Source organism: Brienomyrus brachyistius, chromosome 12 (assembly GCF_023856365.1).
Source record: "Brienomyrus brachyistius isolate T26 chromosome 12, BBRACH_0.4, whole genome shotgun sequence".
NCBI lineage: Eukaryota > Metazoa > Chordata > Actinopteri > Osteoglossiformes > Mormyridae > Brienomyrus > Brienomyrus brachyistius.
In genome coordinates this window covers 23,249,047-23,274,668 of record NC_064544.1, presented here as the reverse complement: position 1 = coordinate 23,274,668, position 25,622 = coordinate 23,249,047, and the positions used below count along the sequence as shown (strand labels likewise).

The window sequence follows — 25,622 nt, the reverse complement described above, 5'->3', positions numbered from 1 at the left end:
CTTTATGGCCAGTTCCCAAAAACTCTGCCACCTAACACTCTGGTCTAACATCTCTTTGAACCAACATTGATGTGCATAATGAACTTTATTGGATGCTAGCAATGTCCTTGGCTTAAGGTAGTTATCGAAGTACCTGGGCCATGATCCTGACAGTAAACTTCACTGATCTGAGCTTGTAAATAGTATTAAGGTGATAATTCTCATCTCTACATTTCACTTAAATTCTCGGTATTGCACCTTGATCTCTGTTTTCTCTGAGCTTTGCTACATCACCACCGGGTGGTTATGATATTCCGATACACGGTCCATCTCGCGGCATCAACATCTTCTCTACAAGCAAACAGCAGAATAATCTGCTTCATATTTTCACCATGCGGCAGCCAGCTTTCTCGAGTGCGGAGCAGATATGGCGTTCCAAACATCTGCTGCATCTTTACCAGTCGCTCACAGCTAATAACCAACCAATAGCAGATGAGCCCATTTCTGTTACTGCCACTCTCAAGCAAATGCAGAGCTAGTCACTCTGTGTAGAGCAACACAAAAGCCACTTATTGATAAACAATACAAGGGGATAAGGACGGTCATGGTTATGAAAAACAGCTTCCAGCAGAACAATAACAAAAACACTAATTAAGAGCAACAGTGAGGTGCAGGAGAAGTGAAAGGTTTACGGTGTGCATTTTCACATCAGTTTATGAGCAGAAATATTACAGTGATACTGCAGATTAAGACAATGATAGGTCAAGAGAAGTGAAAGGACTGTGGTGGAAAATTCTGTAGAGGCAGCTCAGAGGTCAGCAGGGACCTTAAGGTGGCACGAAAAGGAAGTGGCCTACTGTCTCTGTGATGGGGTGGTCAGCCCACGGGGTTGGGGGCGGGGGGAGGAGGCTCCCAGAAGTGTTCAGGTTTCAGAAATGTTGAGGCGTAGAGGTACAAGATGCGCCCACACACACACACACACACACACACACACACCCACACACACACACACACACACACACACACACACACACACCCACACACACACACACACACACACACACACACACACACACACACACACACACACACACCAAGAACAGGTGAATGCACAGTAAATATGTGTATGCGCTCGAATGCATTATACAGAAACAGACAGATAATGCGGTTCTTCAAACTGATTCATATCACTATGGATAGGCACAAGATAGAAATGCCCATTCTGTTCGAAACGCGGGGCTTTAATTTCACTAATTAGTCTTAATTACAATTTATTTAAAAGAGATTGCTATATTCTGTAGCTGACCACTGGAACTCCAAGCTAGCTAGCTGACCTTTGCTGACCTTTCCCAGCATGCAGTGTTAGTTTCAGGTGTCAGTTTCGAATATATATGTATATATTTATCCGTCCATCCATCCATTTTCCAAACCGCTTATCCTACTGGGTTGCGGGGGGTCCGGAGCCTATCCCGGAAGCAATGGGCACGAGGCAGGGAACAACCCAGGATGGGGGGCCAACCCACCACAGGGCACACTCACACACCATTCACTCACACATGCACACCTACGGAGAATTTAGTAACTCCAATTAGCCTCAGCACGTTTTTGGACTGTGGGGAGGAAACCAGAGGACCCAGAGGAAACCCCACGACTACATGGGGAGAACATGCAAACTCCACACACATGTAATCCAGGCGGAGACTCGAACCCGGGTACCAGAGGTGTGAGGCAACAGTGCTAACCACTGCACCACCATGCTGCCCCCTATGTTAATTCCTTCATTAAAAAAAGGAAAGAAAAAAACATTTTTTTATGACGTGACTGTTGCTGCGTAATTACTGATTACGAACATTCATCCATGTTCTGTGCCAGATCGCAGGGGCTCTGCAAACTGTTCATAAAACTTAGTTTAGCTAAGGCCAAAGAAATGCATCGCGAGTGAATATCAGGTTAGAAAATATAATTTCATGAAACTTCTGGTATAAACCACACCCACTTCTATCCGAATACACATTCAGGGACAGATCATTTTATCAGCTGAACAGATAGAGATACTGATAATGATGTGGCTCTGCTCCTCTAGTATACGCCCTGCTCACACCGCTGAGACGCTACCGTAACCTCTCAACTACTCACTGAGGTAGATATAGACCAAGAGAAATAAAATTAGCACAGACATGTTTAATCTAGGAGTTATTATGAAGTACCAGTAAGCAGAAGAGAACTGACCGCAGGCTCACTTGTGAAGATTTGGTTCAGCTAATTCCAGTTAAAGATAGCAGATGCTTCTTTCTCATAAGATACACATTCGACAGCTAAACACTGGTTCTCATTTCATGTTGACACCAAGGTGGAGATCATCATCCATGGCTGCTCTTCCTTAGGTGCCAGAAGTCCTAAACCAAGCAAATGGCAATTTTGCACGTTAGTCTTTTGCAGCATTTCTGATTTGGAAATCCCTACACCAGTGTTAAAACATTTTAAAGGAGTTTAATGAGAATGTATGCATATTTACTTTTATATGATGGTCTTCTATACAAATAGAAAGTACTGTATATATTTATGAACAATGTACTAATACCTGCATTGTCAGTCATTCAGCCAGAAAGACAGGAAAGCAACTTTTGCCGAATTAGACGGCCCCAAAAATAGCTTGTGAATTTTACTTGTGATAGATGTCAGGAGGATGTGAATGCAGTATGGGTAGACACTGTTTTACCCACAGCAAATACAAACTGGCGTCCTGCCAGAGCAAGTGGGACCTGGCACTCAATTTCTCAACTCTAAGATCTCCTATTAGGTATCATCTGTATCATTGCATTGAGTTGAGACCAAATTATCAAAAGGAAGAATGAATGAATCGACCAGGAGGATGAGGGCGACATGTGGATGGACCTTCCAGCAGGACAATGATCTAAAACATGCTGGAAAGGAAACTCTCATTTCTTCCAGAGGAAGAACATCTATCTTAAGAAGGACATTGCTGCCTTGGAAAAGGTGCAACGTAGGGTGACGAGAATGATTCCTGGTCTTAGAGGAATGTCTTATGAGGAGAGGTTAGCTGAGCTGAATCTGTTTAGACTCGAATAAAGGGGAGACTAAGGGGGGACATGATACAGGTGTATAAGACTCTAACAGGTCTGGATGCTATTCAGCCAAATGGCTATTTAAATATTAGCTTAAATACTAGAACTCGCGACCATAAGTGGAAATTAGCTTGAGATCATCCATCCATTTTCCAAACCACTTATCCTACTGGGTCACAGGGGGTCCATAGCCTATCCTGGAAGCAATGGGCACGAGGCAGGGAACAACCCAGGATGGGGGGCCAGCCCATCACAGGACACACTCACACACCATTCACTCACACATGCACACCTACGGGCAATTTAGTAACTCCAATTAGCTTCAGCATGTTTTTGGACTGTGGGGGGAACCCGGAGTACCCAGAGGAAACCCCACGATGACATGGGGAGAACATGCAAACTCCACACACGTGTAACCCAGGCAGAGACTCAAACCCGGGTCCCAGAGGTGTGAGGCAACAGTGCTAACCACTGCACCACCATGCTGCCCCGTGGGAGAACATTTTAAAACGAATCTGAGGAAGCATTTCTTAACACAGTGTGCAGTTAGAGTATGGAATAGTCTTCCTGCTAGTGTAGCACAAGCTAAAACCCTTCACCAACAAATATTAACTAAATACTCTTTTCCTGTATCATTCTATTTTTGCATAACTTTTTTATGGATTGGAATGTTCTGATTTCTTTAAGTGTTGCCATTTTATTCAGCTAATATTACTGTTTGGTCTAAATGTCATGTAAAAAGCTGCACTGGAAATACACTTAATGAAAAAAACATTTCCATGTTAAATACTTATTTCTCCCACTGTGCTCTGAAAGGTGACAGGGGCTGAGTGCGTGAGTGTGTTTGTGCGAACGTCTGCACTGAGGGGGCTGGGCTTCCGTCAGCACTCGTCTGCTGCCGTGTAGACATCTTCATTACAGCGCTGGGGAGGTGAGAGGGTCAGGGATGATGGCTGCTACCAGAAACCATTGTGTCATCCTCAATGGTTCAGAAATGGACTGAGGTAGGAGATCTGACAAGCCTGCAGCGAGATTATCGACTGCGTCACTGCAAACACTACTGCGCTTGAAGGCTCGTGTGATGTGCTGCGCAGAGACAGGGGGATGTGCTTTCGTATGCTCCGTACACGGCTGTGCTGCCCTATGCCTTTTCAGTAATAGGGGGTAGAGGGGATCTGACTTCAAGAGAGAATGCCAGTAGTCTATTGTTTGCTCAAAGAGTTAGAATAAGAATACTGACTGGATTCTCATTACCACTGGCAAGATGCTTTGTTCCGGGTCTACTGTACATAGAGCATCGGTGGTTCACTATTGTTAAAATACTAGGAAGAAACGTTAAAACATATTTAAAAGGCTGTTCCTGAAGGTGATTTCTATGGCTTTTGCAATTCTTGATGGAAGGGTGATTGTGAGTGTAGGCAACTCATACTTAAGGGGAGAATCAAAGTGTGGTGTCATTTTTGACTTCAGCTTCAAATAACTTCCTGGAAATCTACATGCTCTATCTTCATTTGAAAACAGGCCCTCAGGAAACTCCATTTGAATCTGTGCCAAAGCTCAGCTGCTGGGTGACTCTGTCAGAGCATGGCTTCCCACTTCATGGCAGCTCACAGGAATTGTCACAGTTACATAGCAGCTACTCTGCTCGGAAAATGTCAGGTGTTTTGAGAGGGAAGTCTCACAAAGCAGCAAGACCTTCGACGGAATAAGACACTGGAACACAGGAGCCACACACATGTTGTGTGTATGTTCATGCACAATCTGTTCTGTTAGATGTGTCAACATCGAGGAGCCTGGTTGCTGCAACACTGTAGACACGAACCTGCAAGAGTGAAATATAGCTTATTTAGACTGCTGCAGTGAGAGGACAGAACATACGCTTGTAGGCTACAGCGAACAAAGACCACATCTTTCTTAAGATAACATCATTTACGCTTCATAATGTGATGTCCATCATATATAAGATACAATGAGTATATGAGGTATAACTGACCAATGTGGTAAATGCGACACTAGAAGGGAGTTACCCTCAGTCACGGTGATGAAAAACGCACTTAAAACAACTTTAAAGTATATTAAAAATATCTGAAACCTTTAAGGGGGCTTTCCTTTACCTGGTCCTGCCTTTGAATTTTGAAACGGATTTTTGAAAATAGTTTGAGACACTCTCTGTCTTTGCTGAAATAAAATTAATATAATAACGTTGTGTCTCTCAGTGCCTTGCAGTACATATGCGCCTCCAAGCCGGACATCAGCAGCCAGCTTAGCGGCTCAGCCTTTTGGTAAGCTCACTGCGGTTATACCATTTTTAAAAGTTATTAATACACCTTTGCTTAATAAAGGTGATGTTTAGGGTGCTGTCGATTATCTCACCTCTTTCATTAAGAGTTCGTACTTGTTTTGCAGTCAACTACGACCCGAGCAAATGAAACAGCACAGACCACATCACAGCAGAGGTATGTGTGCATGAACATGCCGAATCTCGAAGACAAACCTGTCTAATTTTGACATTGTTGCAGTCAGTTCTGTAGCAATGTGATTTATTTACTTACAATTAAAAAACTTTAATTAGTAAATGGGGATGATGTGCTGTGTCCCAGGAGAGTGAATTTATATATGCCACAGCGTATTACTATCCTATGTCATAATACAGAGTTTTTATTTTCGTTTTGGTTTTCCAGACCAGCAGGGAAGTAACCAGGTCAGACCACCGGCAGTAAAGGTGAGTAACCCTTCATGTTCCAGGGAACTTGCGTAGACTCGCCAAGTACATCACACGTATGTGGATTAACAGATATTATTGGTGATTTGTCTCCTAAATATTGCTTATCCAGACAGCTGGATGCTTTACTGCAGAGATTCACAATCCGGCCCTCAGCGACCCCCAGTCAGTCCATGTTTTTTCTCCCTCCCAGCTTCACAAAAATATGGACAGTCTGGGGGTTCTTGAGGACAGCTCCGGGGGTGGGGTCCTTCATAACTCCAGTCATGGGGGGGGGGGGGGGTCATGCCCATCCCAATCCTGGAGCTCAACTCTACATGTTTTCACCCTGTTGCCCTGAGGGAGTCCTGTTTCCTCCAGCAGTCCAAAAGCATCCTTCTTGCATGAAACAAACTCTACACTGGCCATGGCATGTGATTTTATGTGCGATCATTTGTCCTGTGTGAAAGTTCAACAGCAAGTATTCATTCACAATAGAAGCTGATGTCCTTAACCACACGACTCCATCTGCTTCTGTGCAAATGTCACTTCCTCCACGAGGGCTACAGAAACTCTCAGACATGGCAGGGGTCTGAGGGGTCTGTTTGACCCGCTACAGGAACGCATGCAGAGTGCTGGGAAGGAGAAAATGAGGCCCGGACAAGCCGAGCTGGAAAGGCGTTCCAAGATGGATATGGATCAGGAGGATCCCCACATGGCGGAGAGTCCGGGGGAGCCTCTGCCCCCCACCCCCCCTCACAGTTCCTTCTACATCGGTGAGAAATGCTGCCTCTTTAAGCTCCTGTATTTGTCTCTCAGGATAAACTTCAGCTGACTTCCAGTAACACCAAAGCCCAAAGTTTAGTGGCGGGTGAATGCAGGCTGAATGACAGGCTCCGTGGTTATGGACAGTGACTTAGTACCGACAGGCAAATCAGAAAGCTGATAATATAAATCAGCAATAGCTCAATGCATTGATAAACAAAATGTATTAGGAAAAATGTATTAATGTTTTAATTCAGTTTTACGCTAATATATCTGCAAGCAGAGGTTTCTCTGGACCTTATCCACGTTGTGGACACCTGTCCACAATGAGCGCATAAACACCTCTACGTCTTCGTAGAGATGAGGCTGCCTCAGTCACAGCTGTAGATGTCAAGTCTGCTGACCCACATGGAACACAGATGCTTCCTTGCTTTAGTGATGTCTTGAGTCCATAAGTCATGTGACCCGGTTCTACAGCTGTGAGTCAGGTTCTAACAAAAAGGATATATGGGTTCTGCCTTTCAGGATCCGGACTGGGAACCCCTAAACTGATATGTTAGAATAAATAAGGTGCATTTATAGTAATAACACAGTAAGAAACATTTCAGTTTCAATGTTGTTAAGGTGTTTAGGACAATTATTAAGCTATTAATTAAGAAAAATAAAGTATTAACTTGTCAGTACCTGAAGCACAATGCAAGTGGAGATTGGCTTCACAGTTATTTCTCCATTGTATATCTGCTCTGTTGGCTGCTTTTAACTGTTCAGCTGCCATCTGTTGTGGTGAATGAAAATGCACATATTAGTGAAATTCCTGTGTACTCTACACAGCAATTAATACTCAACACAAATGTCTTTTTTTCAGACAAAAAACATACATTTGCATCCCCAAAGTACTCTCCTCCAGTGCCCAGTGTAAGTGGTACTTCTTTTCCACTGAATGTAATGAATCAGATGTACAGTATCATTAGAGTAAGGGTGTGATTTGTGACATGTTATCCACAGAGAGTAATCCCTCCTCCCAGAGTGCCCCAAAGGAAAACTCCAGGTAATGATTGGTCGATGATATTCTCATTGACTTCTCTGTATAAATTATACCTCTTTACTTCCTTCCCAATCTCACAAACCAATGGAGGTTAAACGACTTGCCATCATATGATAAGGTTTACTGTTATTATTCCAGGACCTGTCGTCCAAAGGGATCTGAAACCAGGCCGAAAGCAGGAACTGCACAGTGAGTCACCTTCTGCATTCATATGTGTTTCTTGTCTGGGTTCCTGGATAATATTCACCTGAGTAACAAATTTCGTTTTTGTTGGAAAGACCACTTTTCATGTAGATAACATAGATGACAAGCAGGTGAGTTAGATGAACAGGTCACTGATTCGCTGCTTAAAATGAGGTGTGTCCTGTGATCAGTGCACAGTTGCATGGCTTTTAGAGATCTTTGTCATCATCTTAAAATTTGCCTAGTTAAAGATTGCACTGTAAAACGAATTTGAAACACACAGACAAGGATACCTTTGTCACAGCAGATAAATCCACCCTTTGATCCATCCATTTCCCATAACACATGTAAGGCCACACTTGGCAATGAGAAAAACCAAGATGCAAATGTACCCAACTGCATGTCATTCAACTGTGTGAAGAGACCACTGCAACCTAGGAAAAAATGCAAAATCGCCACACAGAAAGTCAGGGCTGGGAATCGAACCCCCAGCTCTAGAGATGTGAGGCCACAGTTCATGATTCCCTGTAGTACACCTGCTGTCTGACTGGCTCATTGCTCCATACACTGCACTGAGAGCATTCTGTCAGTCTATTACAGGGGTCTCCAACTCTGGTCCTGGAGGGCTACCGTCCAGTCGGTTTTCTATCCTACCTGGCTTCTGATGAGCCACACCTGTTCTCAGGTAAATATCAGGAACAGGTGTGGCTCATCAGAAGCCAGGTAGGATAGAAAACCTACTGGACGGTAGCCCTCCAGGACCGGAGTTAGAGACCCCTGGTCTATAAATCATATCCCTTATATGGACTATGGCAGTCAGCTAGAACGGTATAACATTCCCTACTGATAATCAAAGACACGTTTTAGCAGCTAAAGTCATGTAATTGTCACATTATTACCCGTTCTGTTCTTTTTGTATTCCTTTCATACGTTGCATTTTTGGCCTTTACTAAGCAAATACTATACTCTGTGTCTGTGTAGAAGTGTGCTGTTTCAACATTAGCATGCAGAGAGCCCAACAGCGGCAGTGTGCAGATCTGACAGTATCGTTTAAAGGGCTGTGAATAAATACTTTCTTGTAGGTGAAGCCAGAACAGCGCATCAAGACATAGGCGTCAATCTGAAAGTGGAAAATCTGGTAAGTAGCTGCAAACCGCTGTTATCCGCCATCAGCCAGCCACAACGCAGACTTTATATCTATCAATATTAGACAGTCTGTTGGTACTTGAATCGACTGCTTACTGAAAAGTAGACCTATAAGGAAATTACTGTGGATGGAGTTTGTGCCATCTATTCATCTGAAATAGAATAGAATACGAGTATGATATGAGCCACAACAAATAAGAACTTATAGCCTTTAATGTTACTAATATGCTCTTGAGAACCATTTTAAGACCATTTTTCTAATGTGTAGAAGGGTCACAATACCCACTTCATCTCTGCTGAGGATATGCCCCCTAGTGGTGATTCCTATTGTAAACTTTTGTACTAAAGGCTTTGCTTTAGAGTACGACATTTCCCTAAACAACAGGAAGAGAAGCAGCTGCTTATTGCACACAAAACTCTGGAAATCAGGGTAGTGAAGCAGGCTTATAGGGAGCTAGTACTGTTCCTACATTGCTGAAAAATAATGTGCATCATCCATAAAACCTTTCAAAGAAACACTATTACGAATTTCTGAGAATGTCTGTTCGTGGGATGTCTGGTAACTAAAGCAGAAATTATTTGCAGAAAATGTTTAAACCCAAATTAGCAGAACTAGCTGTTGTGCTTCATTGACAAACAGCATCCAATGATATGAATTCCCAGCAGACCAAAGTGAAATGTGGTTGGTTAAGTCTGCCTGAAATCTGTCACATGTGAAAACACAGGCTAGGTGTGGGGCTGGGCAAGATACTTTGGAATGTAGTGATGGTTGAATACTAAGCACATTGCCATAAATGTATTCAGTAATGTATTCCTTGGCAATACATAGAACATAATGTATTCGAAATGCTTTTAAAATACAGTTTTGAAAGGCATGTGGTAAATAGCTGTGCTGTATCATTATTTGTTCATTTTACTTTTTCCTGCTTCTGAGTGGTGAACTTGTCAATTACTTTTTAGATATTAGCATCAACATGAATAAAACATCACCATAAATGGACTAGAACAGGGGAGTCACACTCTGGTCCTGGAGGCCCTGTACATTTTTGGGTTTCTCCTCTTCTAACACATCTGATTCAACTCCTTGCACCTCCTTGTGCTAATTACCACACAAAGTGCTAAGCTACACAGTGCTCTGACTCTCCGGAACTGGAGTTTGACAGCCCCGGACTATAATTATATGAAAGACCCCAAGTCTCCAAGTGTTTTGTCGGTGCTTGGATCATCAACGAGTGACCTCGTTTTCATTGGCTTGTTTTATACTCTGCAGCATGTTTTCTCTGGTGGCATGGTAAAGAACCGCGATTTTAGCTCTATTTAGCTCTTTATGAAATTCACATCATATTCACAAAGAAGTTCAGGCAGGCCTACCAAATTAATCAATATTTTTCAAAGTTTTCGCCTTGGGAAAAAAATAACATTGCAGAAATTTGTGAAAAAAATGTAATTCCATCTGCATTAACCAGCAAATGTTGTGTTTTAAAACCTGATACTACCAAGGGAAGCAGGGGAGCTAAAATGCTAGTTAAGTTTGTAGCTAACCCTAGTTTGTTTGAGTTTTAACTTGAAAGCATTGTTTACTTCAAGATATTTCTTTAAATTAGAAGTTGAAACCTTCAGTGCTGACAGTCTTTATTATTGGCAGGCCCAACTGCCATTCAACAATAAACAATTTTCCACATTTTGTTTGAAAGTTGGAAGAATATTGCTTAGATTTCCACAAAGCAAAAGCGGTCATGGTTCCACGTGCTGATCTCCAGCTTACTACTGCCCTCTATTGGGCAAAGGGAAAAATGCGTGTGACGATTTAAAACAATGACAAATCAAACAACAAAAAACAGACATATCTTTAAAAATATATTTTTTTCATATAGCAGCAGAAGTATTCTAAAATTATTCTCATCTTTCATCATCATCATCTAAAGTAACTGTATTCTAAATAGTGCCTTATAAAATGTAACGTGAACTGAATATGGACACTTGATCTTTGTATTCTGAATATGTGTTACATGCATCCTGCTATATCCCCGCTCTGTCTAGGTGTCAGTATTAAATCTCTTCAAAAGGGCTTATGAGGAACACTGAGGTCCAGATCCTTCTTGGGTGATTGTTGTACTCTATGTTGTTTTCTTGAACTAATTTAGAAAAGCCCAGTAGTATGAATGATGAAATCTATACTCTATATACATACAGTTAGATAATAGTAATTTGACTTTTGATCTCTCTTTCAGAGAATTCAAGCCCTTTCCAGGTAAGGCTAAAGGACAGAGAGGTATCAGTGTTCCTGTTATGTCAGACTATTTTTCGTTAATTTAATGGAACTGCTGGACAATTTACTCCAAGATGTCACTTACAGACACATGGTGTTACTCATACAAGCAGAATGTGCACCTGTGGAATGCAGAGACACCGATGACGTGCTAAACAGGCATGATAATAGGCCTCAGTAGGTGGGTACTGCAGACCCCCCCTGGGGCAGAAACACTAAGCCCCCACCCTGTAACGCTGTAAGTGAGCTAAGGCCTAGTAACAACAACGCAGGACTAGAGTAATGTGGGAGTGCATGTTCCTGGGGACAGACAGTTAGATTTTTTGCACGCTCACTTGCTATAACTGACGTCACCATTATGCCCATGAGTAGGGCCCATAACCCCAGTTTCTCTAGGGTCTGGCCAGACCATCTCTCTGACCCTAACTTTGGACAAAATCATTTGCTGGATAAATGCATGTTAACATAATGCAAATGTTTAAAAATACTTATTAAAATCATAGAACATAGTTAAATATTTACATAGCTTTTTACATATTTTGTAAATGAACAATATTTCAATAAGATGTATGAAAGATTAAAAGGTGTGTATGCTCTCATATGAGGTCAGTATTCCATGACCTTTGTACTTTATCCTTGTCGCTTGTAGCTCTGTTAACCTGTTTTACTCCTCTTTTATTTCATTAACAGGTCTGGGGAGAAGTCATTGGTAAGTAAAGCATTTATTTGACGTGAACTCTACTAACTGAAATCAATCCTTATGAGAATTAGGAGAGTTCTGAGCAGTAAAATCTGTGTTCCTTGTAAATTTTCTGTGCACATTTTATGATAAAATATATGCAGTCAGGATCAAGGATTGCAGAAGGTGAATTGATGGATGTATAAAGTCTGCTGAACATCATCTGAGCATCACGGTCAGGGGCGTTGGAGGGGCAGAGATACCCTGGCAGATTCAGGGGGCCAAGCGCTTGACAGGGGCCACAGTAGGGGCAGGGATACCCTGGCAGATTCAGGGGGACAAGTGCTTGAGGGGGGCCACAGTAGGGGCAGGGATAGCCTGGCAGATTCAGGGGGCCAAGCGCTTGACAGGGGCCACAGTAGGGATAAGGGATACCCTGGCAGATTCAGGGGGCCAAGCGCTTGACAGGGGCCACAGTAGGGGCAGGGATAGCCTGGCAGATTCAGGGGGCCAAGCGCTTGACAGGGGCCACAGTAGGGGCAGGGATAGCCTGGCAGATTCAGGGGGCCAAGCGCTTGACAGGGGCCACAGTAGGGGCAGGGATACCCTGGCAGATTCAGGGGACCAAGTGCTTGACAGGGGCCACAGTAGGGGCAGGGATACCCTGGCAGATTCAGGGGGACAAGTGCTTGAGGGGGGCCAGAGTAGGGGAAGGGATACCCTGGCAGATTCAGGGGGCCAAGCGCTTGACAGGGGCCACAGTAGGGGCAGGGATAGCCTGGCAGATTCAGGGGGCCAAGCGCTTGACAGGGGCCACAGTAGGGGCAGGGATACCCTGGCAGATTCAGGGGACCAAGTGCTTGACAGGGGCCACAGTAGGGGCAGGGATACCCTGGCAGATTCAGGGGGCCAAGCGCTTGACAGGGGCCACAGTAGGGGCAGGGATACCTTGGCAGATTCAGGAGGACAAGCACTTGACAGGGGCCACAGTAGGGGCAGGGATACCCTGGCAGATTCAGGGGGCCAAGCGCTTGACAGGGGCCACAGTAGGGGCAGGGATACCCTGGCAGATTCAGGGGGCCAAGCGCTTGACAGGGGCCACAGTAGGGGCAGGGATACCTTGGCAGATTCAGGAGGACAAGCGCTTGACAGGGGCCACAGTAGGGGCAGGGATACCCTGGCAGATTCAGGGGGCCAAGTGCTTGACAGGGGCCACAGTAGGGGCAGGGATACCCTGGCAGATTCAGGGGGCCAAGCGCTTGACAGGGGCCACAGTAGGGGCAGGGATACCTTGGCAGATTCAGGAGGACAAGCACTTGACAGGGGCCACAGAAGGGGCAGGGATACCCTGGCAGATTCAGGGGACCAAGTGCTTGACAGGGGCCACAGTAGGGGCAGGGATACCCTGGCAGATTCAGGGGGCCAAGCGCTTGACAGGGGCCACAGTAGGGGCAGGGATACCTTGGCAGATTCAGGAGGACAAGCGCTTGACAGGGGCCACAGTAGGGGCAGGGATACCCTGGCAGATTCAGGGGGACAAGTGCTTGAGGGGGGCCACAGTAGGGGCAGGGATAGCCTGGCAGATTCAGGGGGCCAAGCGCTTGACAGGGGCCACAGTAGGGATAAGGGATACCCTGGCAGATTCAGGGGGCCAAGCGCTTGACAGGGGCCACAGTAGGGGCAGGGATAGCCTGGCAGATTCAGGGGGCCAAGCGCTTGACAGGGGCCACAGTAGGGGCAGGGATAGCCTGGCAGATTCAGGGGGCCAAGCGCTTGACAGGGGCCACAGTAGGGGCAGGGATACCCTGGCAGATTCAGGGGACCAAGTGCTTGACAGGGGCCACAGTAGGGGCAGGGATACCCTGGCAGATTCAGGGGGACAAGTGCTTGAGGGGGGCCAGAGTAGGGGAAGGGATACCCTGGCAGATTCAGGGGGCCAAGCGCTTGACAGGGGCCACAGTAGGGGCAGGGATAGCCTGGCAGATTCAGGGGGCCAAGCGCTTGACAGGGGCCACAGTAGGGGCAGGGATACCCTGGCAGATTCAGGGGACCAAGTGCTTGACAGGGGCCACAGTAGGGGCAGGGATACCCTGGCAGATTCAGGGGGCCAAGCGCTTGACAGGGGCCACAGTAGGGGCAGGGATACCTTGGCAGATTCAGGAGGACAAGCGCTTGACAGGGGCCACAGTAGGGGCAGGGATACCCTGGCAGATTCAGGGGGCCAAGCGCTTGACAGGGGCCACAGTAGGGGCAGGGATACCCTGGCAGATTCAGGGGGCCAAGCGCTTGACAGGGGCCACAGTAGGGGCAGGGATACCTTGGCAGATTCAGGAGGACAAGCGCTTGACAGGGGCCACAGTAGGGGCAGGGATACCCTGGCAGATTCAGGGGGCCAAGTGCTTGACAGGGGCCACAGTAGGGGCAGGGATACCCTGGCAGATTCAGGGGGCCAAGCGCTTGACAGGGGCCACAGTAGGGGCAGGGATACCTTGGCAGATTCAGGAGGACAAGCACTTGACAGGGGCCACAGAAGGGGCAGGGATACCCTGGCAGATTCAGGGGACCAAGTGCTTGACAGGGGCCACAGTAGGGGCAGGGATACCCTGGCAGATTCAGGGGGCCAAGCGCTTGACAGGGGCCACAGTAGGGGCAGGGATACCTTGGCAGATTCAGGAGGACAAGCGCTTGACAGGGGCCACAGTAGGGGCAGGGATACCCTGGCAGATTCAGGGGGCCAAGCGCTTGACAGGGGCCACAGTAGGGGCAGGGATACCCTGGCAGATTCAGGGGACCAAGTGCTTGACAGGGGCCTTTGAATATGTAAAACTGGATGAAGATGGCCAAGGTGACATTGTCAGGGGGCCCAGGATTCATAGGTATGCCCCTGACCATGGTACTTTATGTAAGGATGAATCACTTTACCAACATTGCTTAATTGTCCTTTCAGGCTATGAAGAACAGGCAGTCAGTGGGTAAGTGTACTGATACCCACTCATAGTGATGCATACTGAACTGTAGCTAGTCAGTGTCCCATGACAGTGTGCAAAGGCCTGACACGGCAATACTTAATCCCCATAGACAGCCACCAACAGCGAGACTGTGAAAGTGTAAATATACAGAACTGTGCAAGTTTTAAGATGGAAAAGAAAATGATTTGTTATCAGTATGTTGGTGTAAGACTATAACTTTATGTATCAATCTGTCAAAGTGTGACCTTAATAATTTCAAAACCTAATATCACCCACTATTTGCAGCAACCATCAAAAAACTGTTAAAAAAATGTTACAAATCCATGGAATGTCCGGGGTGCCCCTGAGGCTTGGGAACTAAAGCCCTGGTCTTCTAGCCATCCAACTTTCTCATTGTGTTACTGTTCATTTGTATATATTGCTCAAAAAACATATATATGTTTTTTGAGGAAATATACAATTTAGCGCCCAGATAAATAGCAATAGACATTGTCGTTGATGACACAAGACTGTACAATATCGATTATATGTGAATATAAGTTTATGGTCCACATCCTGTTACTTTTTCCGTAGTATAACATTATTGGCTTTTATGACCAAATCCTCTAAGGCTGTGATAGGTGCAGCTGACTGATGTAGAGACCTACCAATTACAGAGCTTCCACGGCATGCCGGTGCCGGAATGGGACGGCCCCTCACACCCCCAAGGTTCTCTCAGGATCTGGAGTTCCCAGATGCCAATCCAAGGTGCGGTTCCTGTCTCTTGCTGTACTCACATTTTCACATCTGTGTGTTCATGTGAGGATTTTCCCATGCATGTGGACAGACAGCCATTTTTTTTCTGTCATGTTGTGATCCATGTTTCTCTCCATTTAGGTTTCCTAGGCCGAGTGAAAGACATTTCAGAGGTGATTTAATGTTAACGGCCACCTCATTTGGCAGTACAGTCCCACAAGCAGCTAGAGCTGTGTCGTATTATGTGTGTCATGTGTCTTTCAGTGAAGGCGACACCCCACAGGATGCAAGAATCCCACGAATGGATGCGTGTACAGGATGACATCGATGTGCATCGACGAGTTCCCTGCAGCAGGCCTGCAAAGGTTTGTGGTTGCTGGTGGTGATGTCACCCCTGCTAGCTGTCATCCAGCCTGACGCCGCTGCCGCCCGGGTGCTAAGGCATTTGGCCTGCGAGAGGCTTGCATTCACATTATTACATTATGGACATGATATGCAGTTAATAATATAATGACAGAATAAGGGAAGTATACAATGCGTTTAGGTGAACTGCCATTGCCCACTGTGTGCCTCAGGTTGCAATCTGTATAACGTGTAGTGGATTTTTACATGTTTGGACTTGTGTTAGAGTATATTTTGTATGATTCATTTGGGTTGGGAAGGTCAGTACTGTTATGCACCAGCTGAATGACTTTCTGCTTCCAGATGAGCAGTGAACAGAACTGGTACATTGGTCCCTGCCAGCGGGCCAAGACAGAGAACGCCCTGCACCTGGCCAATCAGGTAGCCCACCTCAGCCGGTGTGCTGAGGGCAGCCTCGTTCAATTATGCGGCACATGTAGAAACTCCACAGCTAACAGGCCTCAGTTTTATATAATGTACATGTATAAAAAGAAACAGAAACCATCAAAGCATCTGCTAAACAAATAACATATAAAACGCTAACAATGCAATATCTATCATTAGCAAAGGCTAATGCTACATGACCATACAGTATTAGCCTTTGCTAATGCTGCTGTGACCAAAAACGTCTATGAGGCTATTTTTCAGAGCTTTCACAACAGAAAACGTGAAGTCAACTTAACCGTGTACTCGGTGTGTTGTGCTAACAGAACGGGGTCTTCGTGGTGCGAGATCACTCCAGGAGTACAGAAGAGGAGCCCTTTGTCCTGGCAGTGATGCAGGACAACAGGGTGTACAACATAAAAATCCGGTTCATAAAGAGCACCCACAAGTTCGCCCTTGGGACTGGCTTAAGAATGAATGACGTAAGTTTAACTTTGAGCGCATTTATTGCGGGAGACCACTAAATCATAGAAACTAAAAAAATCACCTTTAACAGGGCATTTATCTTGGACCAAAAGTTAACTCAGTGCCGGTGTTTTTTATTTAAAAAGCTACACAGAACCTAAAAGCCAGGGCTTTCCTCACAGCCTTACACTTCTTTCCGCTTCTCAACAGATGTTTGACTCTGTAGACGATATCATTAAATTCCACATGATATTTCCCATACATCTCATCAACGGGAAGGATCTGTCAGACCACCAAAGGAGATGCCTGTTAACTCGCCCTCTGACAAGAGAAGAAATGATTCAGCTACTAGACTAAAATGCCCTGTCAGAAATCACCCTCCCCACTGCAGCATACTTTTCACTGTAATTTTGTAAATAATGAATGATACTTTGATAATTCAGCACCCTCCAGCCTGAACAGGGTGCATGTGTATGTTTAGATTTGTAAAATCACACCTCACAGTCATTTCAATCATACCTAATTGAGAATCATTAAGCTTTAAGTAAATAAACAATTGTGGTCAGCAAAGCCATGTTTTTAACTTACACGAACCCACCAAAAAAAGTTTACAAGCATGGTTACTGTGGATGTATATAGTTCTATTATTAATATTTTAATTTTACATTATTTGCAGTGTTAATACAAAGTATTTTAGTACAAAAGTATTGTATAAAAAAACGTTATTTTAACGTTACATAAAGGACATTTTTATATATTTTAACAATAAAACAGCCAGACACAGTGCATTAAAAAAAATGAATTTATTCATGGGAAAAAACTTGACAAATTAACATAACTGCAAAATTTAAATATGCACAGGCTAACGTTCATTTGCAGACATGAGAGCAACTGATTAGAAAGCAAACCAGCAAATTCAAAATGGAACAAGACTGAAAACCTAAGACATTACACTGTATTATTACAATCCTGGATCAGCGCCATCTTCAGGGGCCTCTCTTATCCTAATAGGATATATGCACTCTAAATACTGGAACTGGCAGTCCTGAAGCCAGCTATCTAGGTCCTTGTGCCCTACACAGGACACAAAAGTGGCTTGTGTACCACACCCATGGCTAAGCAATGTCGTTTGAATTGAAAGTCCTATATTCTGTTAATTCCCGATCTGGCCTTTATCAAAGGGATAGAGAAGCCAGCTCTGACCCTCCTGGGCAGCCACAGCAGGTGAGATAAACCCCAGACCCTCAGTTGCACAACAGATTGTGAAAGAACACGTCTCTCCGATGGTGGTGTTTAAACGAGGCCTCCTCCTGTCAGTAGTTAGATGCCAAGGTGTCCAGGCCGGACGAGTCCATCGTCACAAAGACCAGTCAGCAACATCAGTGCTCAGCACTTAAAGGGAATCTCTGTGGCATTTTAAACCAAGATACATGTGTGCATACATATACATACCAAATACCAGCAGTTGTTTAACAGTTCTCATGAATGTCACCCCGCCCCCAAGGCACTAAACAACTCAGAACAGCTTCCAACCCAGAATTCACAATCTAATGAATTCTGGCTTGTAAACCAGCTGCATGTATTATGACTGATGCCGGTTTTATAAAACTGCATGAACTGACTACAAAAAGTTAAAAACTCTTTTAAAACTCGCACATTTCCACAGCAGCTGAATACCATAACTCAAACTAAAAAGGGGGATTCAATATTTTATGGTGCATATGGGGAGACATTAATTCAAAGGACTGATTATTATTTGATGAGGTTTGGCTGGTATATACAAAGGCCCTCAAGGGGCAAAAAAATACACAGACTATATACTGGGTTTATCATATTTGTCTTTTAAAACACTGGGACATAAAGACATTTTCAGTTCTGCTTCATTCTATAGAAGGAGATTCAGCACCTTCTCTCCAAACTTTTATACCAAGCAAAGCCTCCCGCTTTACACTATCACAGAAGAACGGCAGAATTTGATAAGAAAGCTCAAATGCAATGCAATATGAAACTGCATCATATGAAACATGCAATGATCAGAGCAAAGATCAGATACCACAGTTGAACTACTATAAAATAAACTAAACCACTTCACGCTGATAAAATGCAAACAGGATGATACATAGGACTGCTTTGTTCATGCAAACACACCCAGCTCTGTCATGAGCTCTACATGACATGACAACATAAACCTATAAACAATACTGAGCTGATCAGAAACTCGCCTTTCAAAGCTACTAGTCCCATAAGTATGATTTATGTCAATACAGTAGCTCACTTTTTTTTAATGACTTTTAACACAGTTTTAGTGTCAGTAGTGATAACATTCCAGCAGTTGGCTATACCAGTCAATGTCACAATGCTAGCACATTATCATCCTTGCTGGGTCCCTATAAACAAACCCCACCACCTGGTATTTATTTCGATTAACTTTCTTTAGCTTCATTTTTAACAAGCTCTCTACTGTATCAAAAGACACGTCTTGATCAGTCGTCCAGACATGCTTGGACATCACCTTTGGGTGGACGGTGGACGCACGGGGTCTGGGGTGGTTAAGAATGACAACTGGTTGATTTGGGGCTGGGGATGTAACTAGTTGGTCCTCTTTGAGTGGAATTAGCCGCTGCCTGCTCAGGTCCCCTTCACTAGTCCCAGACTTTTCCAAAAAGACCTTTAATTTTGAAGTCTTCTTGTCTTTCTTACTCTTCTTTCTTTCTTTGGACTGTTTATACGAGTGGCTCTGCTCTTCCCCATACTGTGTATCCTGCTGAACCCAGTGTCCATCCATTCCCTCGTTCTCTGCACCAGATCTTCTCCGCTTCAACGAGAGCTTGAGCCCTTTGCACGGAGCTGACATATTTGTACTGGAAATGTTGTGCTTGCTGGCATCACTGGAAAGGACTGTCCTAGGCACCCAGTTTTCACTAAAGAAGGAATTCTCAGTGGCTCTGGCATGAGAGCTCTGCTGCTCTGAGGACTTTGACAGGCAGCTTGAAATTTTAAGCATGGTGCCCTCAGGAATAAATGTAGGCTGAGAGCCTTCGGCATTTTTTTGGTTTTCAGGGCTATTGACTGTAACGGTGATATTTGTAGGAATTTTGTTAAGACGGCTTTTGCTCTGATCCAGCACTGCAACCTTTTGGCTCGATGACTGATTTTTTGGCAGGGGGATTTGTGAGATGTTGGGAGTTACGTTTTTTGGGCAGTCCATTTCAGGATCATATTTAGTACCTTCTTGTGCGCTGCTACTACTGGTACTAACACTAACACTGTTAACTAACACTGTGCTGGCACTTGAAGTCACTGTAATCCCTGGTTCTTGTACAGCAGAGGGCTCAGTCCCACCAGCACTCTGGCCTTCCACAGAAGGTGCTACTGGAACTGACTGAAGCTGTCGTTTCCTGGTGGCTTCCCAGCCAACACAAGCAGGAATATCCTCTGGCCCCCGGTGCAGAGAAAACACTGATGAAATGATGGGTAATTCCCCAGATTGCAGGTCAGCAGCGTGCACATCTCCATCATTCGTCTGAGAACTGGGCCTGACAACAGGCATTGAATCAACAGGACAATTTTCACATTTCAAAATGGCCGGACCCTTTAAGGGACAGCTTTTATTGCTTGCTGTTTGGATCTGTGTGGAACCAGTCTTCGTCTGTTTCTCACATGAAGAAGAATCAAGTTCTACCTCTAGGGGTCTTTTAGAACTGGACTTCTGCTGGCCGACACACTCAGGAGTGACTCTAGTCTGTGAAGACACAACAGAGTCCTTGAGATTGATAAGCAGCTTCCTGTCCTGTTCTTGCCTTTCATCCATTAGCATTTGGCCTTTGTTGGTCGGGGCTCCAAGTTGAATTTTGTCTCCAAGCTCAATTTCGCATTCTTCAGGCTCCTCTTTCAATGTCATTAGTGTCTCCTTTGAGTTTTGTCTCAGCTTCAGGTCACCAGCAGGTGGTGCAGCTAACAAGTTCTTAATCAATGAGAAGTTGCTATGCTGCTGCATATCCTGTTTTGACACAGATGGGCTGGAGACCACGGTTTTCTCACACTGCGAAATAAGACCGCAGTGGTAGGATGCTTTAGCCACATTAACATTTTCATTTTCTCCCATACATTCTCCAGTTCGACCTGCCAGACTTTTCTCTGGTCTTTCTCCTTCAATAGACTGCTGTGAGACTAACTTAAGTTCCAATTCCTTAGTTCCATTCACAGTTTTCACTTCCACAAGTTCAAGAAAGCAGCCAGGTGGGATGGACAGCTCTGGAGGGTAAGTAACAGTGAGAGGCCGGTCTGGTTGAATGGGTTCATTCAGGGGTGCTAGGAGCTCCACCTGTACTTTAGCTAATCTGTTAGCATTGTCCAGCTTTTCCTTAGTGATCACCTTATTAGAATTACCGTCTGTACCAGTAGCTGGCCCACTAGCCACTGTGGTCCCTGGCATACGCGTCACAGAAGAGTGCAATGCTGAGGGGACCCGAAGACCATTTTTTACAGTGAATTGTTTCCTTTTCACTTTGTTGGCCCTTTCTACCATGATCCTGTGAACCCTCTCCGTATGTTTAACTATGTAGTCATTCCTTATCGCTCCATACTCACAGAATTGGCACTTAAAGGGAAAGATGCCCGTGTGCTGGACGAGATGACGCTGAGATTCACCTTTCGTGTAGGAAACGTGGCTGCAATAAGAACAGGAAAAAGTCATTTCTGCATGCTGGGACACATGCTTCTGGAACTGCACACCGTCTCTAGATGAAAAGCGACATTTGTCACAGTAATGTTTGTCTGAGGTTTTAAGCTTCAGTTCCAGTGAATGGGGAGGTGCTTTGCTGCGCTGCTTCCAGCCGCTCTCCACAAACGAGATGAAAACATCTTGGTGCTGACTTCCGGGATTCATGTTGCAGGAATCAGTCCGACATACGTGTCAGTCACACAGGTGCATCAGATCTCTTCCCGTAATTCCCACGTAGAAAACACATTCCATCATTCCATATCCGAAGGTAAATGGCACCCTCACATGTGCCAGTCTTCAGGAGCTGATCTCACTCAATCCATGCTGGCCAGTTTTTTGGGGAAGCCTGTTCTATATGCTAAAAGAAAAAAAATATATATATATATTAGAGCAATCCACAATTTTATAGCAATAAACACAATTTATAGAAAGAAGACAACAATTTATTTATATATACATAAAATGAGACATTTTTGCAGAAGCTGGAAATATGGACATTTACACCCTCAACTTGGTAAACAGTCTAATAGTGTGCCTAAAATATTAATGAGCTATGTATTGTGACACCCAAAAGTTAGTGGTGTGTATTAATTCGGCATACCCTTATGTTACACCCTTATGTAAAGACCAGTGTTGGACTTTAAAATGCAAAAAAGTCCCGACACAGCACCACCATCGTTTTGCCTTGTTTACCCGCAATACCTGCGCTGTTAAAAGGAGCCGCGTTTGCTGAGCTGGCACTTCAGTGCTTATCGATTAAATTCCGCTACCTGAATTTAACAAACATAAGGATATGCAGAATTTATACAAACTGCTGACGTTTGGGCATCATAATATGCATCTCATTAATATTTTAGGCACACTATTAACCCTCTGGGGTCGAGTGCGTCGCCGGCGACGCAGCGCACTTTTCGCGTCTATTTCAGTTTATGAATAATACATTTCAGTTCATGGCCAGGTGTGAATGGCTCATTCATACACATGAAAGTTGCTACATATTCAATGAAATAGTGACATAAGTTAGCTTTTTTCTAACTGAATGCTGCAGCTATATTTCTGCAAGTGTTCCAAACTGCATTTTGCAATGTCTATACTTTGATGTCAAATTACAAACTTCACATAAATCTGACACATTTACAAAGTACACTAAGATTAAGATGAGGTTAATGCCAAAACAAATAAGAAATAATTTATTTGCCATGAATTAAGTTCATGATATTGAATGAAATGTGTGACCATGCCCCAGTAAGTGAACGTGTGTTCCCTACCCCTAGACCCCAGAGGGTTAACCCTCTGGGGTCTAGGGGTAGGCGACTCCAGAGAGTTACATCTTACATCTTACAACATCTTTCGAAAATGGAGATACTGATATTGAAGATTTTTCCTTTCTCTTCATTATTTTCTGATTTTCCATTAAAGCCCCATCATTATTATTGACATATAGTTCGGTTTATAATTATTGACAACTTTATTTCCCCTCTCCATGTGTTAATATGATATCAGTTATGTAAATATAATTTTGATTTAGTCACTGCTTATTGTTAGCCATGTAACTTCTGTGTTAAAATGTGTGCATATGTGTTAGTCTGTTGTCCACCTAATAAAATCAATAAAAAAAAACAAAAATGAAGATATTGTGGGTAAACGAGGTAAAAAAGAGATGGGTTAGAGGTACATCTGGCAGTTTAAAATCCGACATGTTAATTGAACGTAAGGATAGTCCAAGATCACAATATGCCTCATTAATATTTTTGTAATATTATATATAGTAAATTGTGGGCGCAAGGAAATGTTGGTATAATACCGAAAAGCTGGCGTCCAGACAAATTTTTACGCCCATCATCTAAAGCCCTGGTGATTAATGAGCATGAGCCATATATAACCACAATAATATATCGTGCTGTACTACTTAAGATGAACGATGTGTCATGATTCATTAATGATGAACAAACATGGTTAATCAGTATTCCACTTGTTATTCATTACTTGTTCCTTCAATAGTTCCTAAAAGTGCCTTCAATAATTTTTTCAGTTGTTCACTAAGACTTTTAGAATTAACAGATATAGTAACTGCTTGAGATAAGATACATTAGAATTCATTAATGGTCAACAAATATGAGATCATTACTGTACATTTGTTATACATTATTTACTCCTACAGTGGTTCCTTCAGTAGTTCATAAAAGTTTACAGAATTACCAGATATAAAAACAAATATAGTACTTGCTTGAGATAAAAGATGTGACAATTCATTAGAGATGAACAAACATGAGATCAGTTTGTAACTAACGTGTAAAGTGAGAATAATGAATGCATACGCAATATCATAACATTGTTTGTGTCCCCCTCAAGTAAAGCGTTAGCCAAAGATTTTAAGTGAGGAATTAAATATGTTACAAACTCACAGCACTACTGTACTGAGAAAATGCCTTCAGGTAACTGGGCATTGGCACTGCAATAATAAATAACGTCATAATGTAAACTACATTCACTTCATCATCATCTCACTCTCACTATAGTTATTGCTCTTAAATTACTTTTAGAAATGCGAAATAACAGCTGTAAACAAACAATGTTTTTACGCTGGGGCAATTTTACACAATTTACGGTGCAGACGTACCCTACAGAACCAATTCAGGTCAAATGTAACAGCAGAAGTATCAAGATCATTTTAATGACCTTCATAACTCATCCACAGCACAATATCATACATATTACTGACACGTGAGGCTGCAAGAAATCTTCTGAATATGAGGACGGTTTGTAGAGGAGGCAAGGATCCGCTTCAAACTTAAGAGGCGTGAGCAGGGGTTTTTAACGCGAAATAACTGCTAAAAAATCAGCGCAAATCGCGACTCGACTTAAAAGGCTCAAGCCGATCGCGGTTAGCTGCCTTATTGTTGTTTCACACATCTGTCAAGCGTGATCGCGGGGCGAAATGAAACGCGTTTGCAGTGTGAAGAGATGGCGAAATGAACCGAGTTTGCAGCGTGCTGGAAACGCAGATCGGCCGGACCCCAACTGCTTTGTTTTCGCGGACTGCAGTGCCAGCACCCGGTGGAGAGATCGGCTCACACACCCCGTTGTTAACTAACCTTGCGACCACACGCCAGGCGCTCCAGCTGCGCTTTTCAGCACCGCGATCCGGGATTTGGGTTTTATCTTTTGTTAATGATTATACGGCTGTTTGCGTTGCTATTCCTTAGGGCTCGACAGAAAAACAAGGCGGGGGAAGGTGGCTTGGTCTCGGTCGCACACGATTGGCCGGAAAGCGACATCTCCAGTAGATGTCTACACACTATTGTATATTCAAAATTTAACCCTCCGGATACCTGACCAATGACAAAATGATAGAAAACGAAACTTGCGGTTTTAAATGCACGTTTTATTGGAGATGTTTTGCGATAAGTTACTAATAAGCTAGACGTGATGCATGATCAGCGATTTTAAAAGAGTATTGAAAACTTTGCTTACCTGATCGGGAATCTCAGCAGATAACCACGATGGAGATGAATACAGGAAGGCAGCTGGCTGCACGGTCACCTATTACAGAAGCGCAGAAAGCAAACATGAAGATTGTGCAAATGTAGCACTGTAATTATTTTATATATATATATATATATATATATATATATATATATATATATATATATATATATATATATATATATATATATATATATATATTATGAAAAAGATCTTGTTGAATCGATGTCAGTGTGCGGCGCGCGTCCTTAAAAATACACGTCACCTCCCTTGGCAACATGCCGGACGTCGTTGTCCCGAAGTCTGATTGGACTATGCTGTAGAGCTCTACTCAGCCACTCTTCTACCGTAATGTCTATAATACTCCGAGCATGGCTTGATGTGCTTGTCTTAATTAACGTTAATGTTGTGTATTTTGCGAAAATGCACGTCTTTTACTTTAGATATTAGCCACTGAACACTTAGATTATTAAGCTGACATTGATATTTGCATACGTAATCACAAGCACAACAGAGCATCGCGCATTTTCCGACATCTCCTTAAATCTTTTTTTTTTATCTTCACCCATCGGCGCCATTTTGGATCACTAACATTTTATGTACGA

General features: G+C 43.8%; 2 protein-coding genes across 4 annotated transcripts in view; one reads left to right on the top strand and one right to left on the bottom strand.

Moving 5' to 3' along the window:
* Positions 1-17,378, top strand: part of LOC125704798 (cytokine-dependent hematopoietic cell linker) — a 34,058-nt gene extending 16,680 nt beyond the window's left edge. The window contains exons 1-18 of one of the 2 annotated variants that reach the window (XM_048970827.1): positions 3,933-4,069; positions 5,282-5,347; positions 5,472-5,521; positions 5,747-5,787; positions 6,386-6,542; positions 7,397-7,446; positions 7,537-7,579; positions 7,715-7,765; positions 8,842-8,897; positions 11,137-11,156; positions 11,865-11,883; positions 14,801-14,825; positions 15,479-15,569; positions 15,699-15,730; positions 15,822-15,922; positions 16,263-16,340; positions 16,670-16,825; positions 17,019-17,378. In XM_048970827.1, coding sequence (XP_048826784.1) covers positions 5,491-5,521; positions 5,747-5,787; positions 6,386-6,542; positions 7,397-7,446; positions 7,537-7,579; positions 7,715-7,765; positions 8,842-8,897; positions 11,137-11,156; positions 11,865-11,883; positions 14,801-14,825; positions 15,479-15,569; positions 15,699-15,730; positions 15,822-15,922; positions 16,263-16,340; positions 16,670-16,825; positions 17,019-17,165 — 1,098 coding nt within the window. In that variant the 5' untranslated portion in view covers positions 3,933-4,069; positions 5,282-5,347; positions 5,472-5,490 and the 3' untranslated portion in view covers positions 17,166-17,378. Of the gene's footprint in view, positions 1-3,932; positions 4,070-5,281; positions 5,348-5,471; positions 5,522-5,746; positions 5,788-6,385; positions 6,543-7,396; positions 7,447-7,536; positions 7,580-7,714; positions 7,766-8,841; positions 8,898-11,136; positions 11,157-11,864; positions 11,884-14,800; positions 14,826-15,478; positions 15,570-15,698; positions 15,731-15,821; positions 15,923-16,262; positions 16,341-16,669; positions 16,826-17,018 lie in introns of those variants that run through there. The other variant, XM_048970826.1, reaches the window with a different exon arrangement.
* Positions 17,379-17,596: 218 nt separating this feature from the next.
* On the bottom strand, positions 17,597-25,140 carry LOC125704797 (zinc finger protein 518B). 2 transcript variants are annotated; one of them, XM_048970825.1, is made up of 2 exons: positions 25,006-25,140; positions 17,597-21,889 (listed from the first exon to the last, which is right to left on the bottom strand). In XM_048970825.1, exon 2 carries the CDS (start codon positions 21,694-21,696, stop codon positions 19,168-19,170), a length of 2,529 nt encoding a protein of 842 aa, XP_048826782.1. In that variant the 5' UTR covers positions 21,697-21,889; positions 25,006-25,140; the 3' UTR covers positions 17,597-19,167. The 2 variants fall into 2 exon arrangements, with proteins under 2 accessions (XP_048826782.1, XP_048826781.1); XM_048970824.1 differs by lacking the exon at positions 25,006-25,140 and adding an exon at positions 24,627-24,775.
* Positions 25,141-25,622: the final 482 nt, after the last annotated feature.

Excerpts from the sequence above, each read along its gene's own strand:
- LOC125704797 (XM_048970825.1), bottom strand. The coding sequence starts at position 21,696 with ATGAATCCCGGAAGTCAGCACCAAGATGTTTTCATCTCGTTTGTGGAG.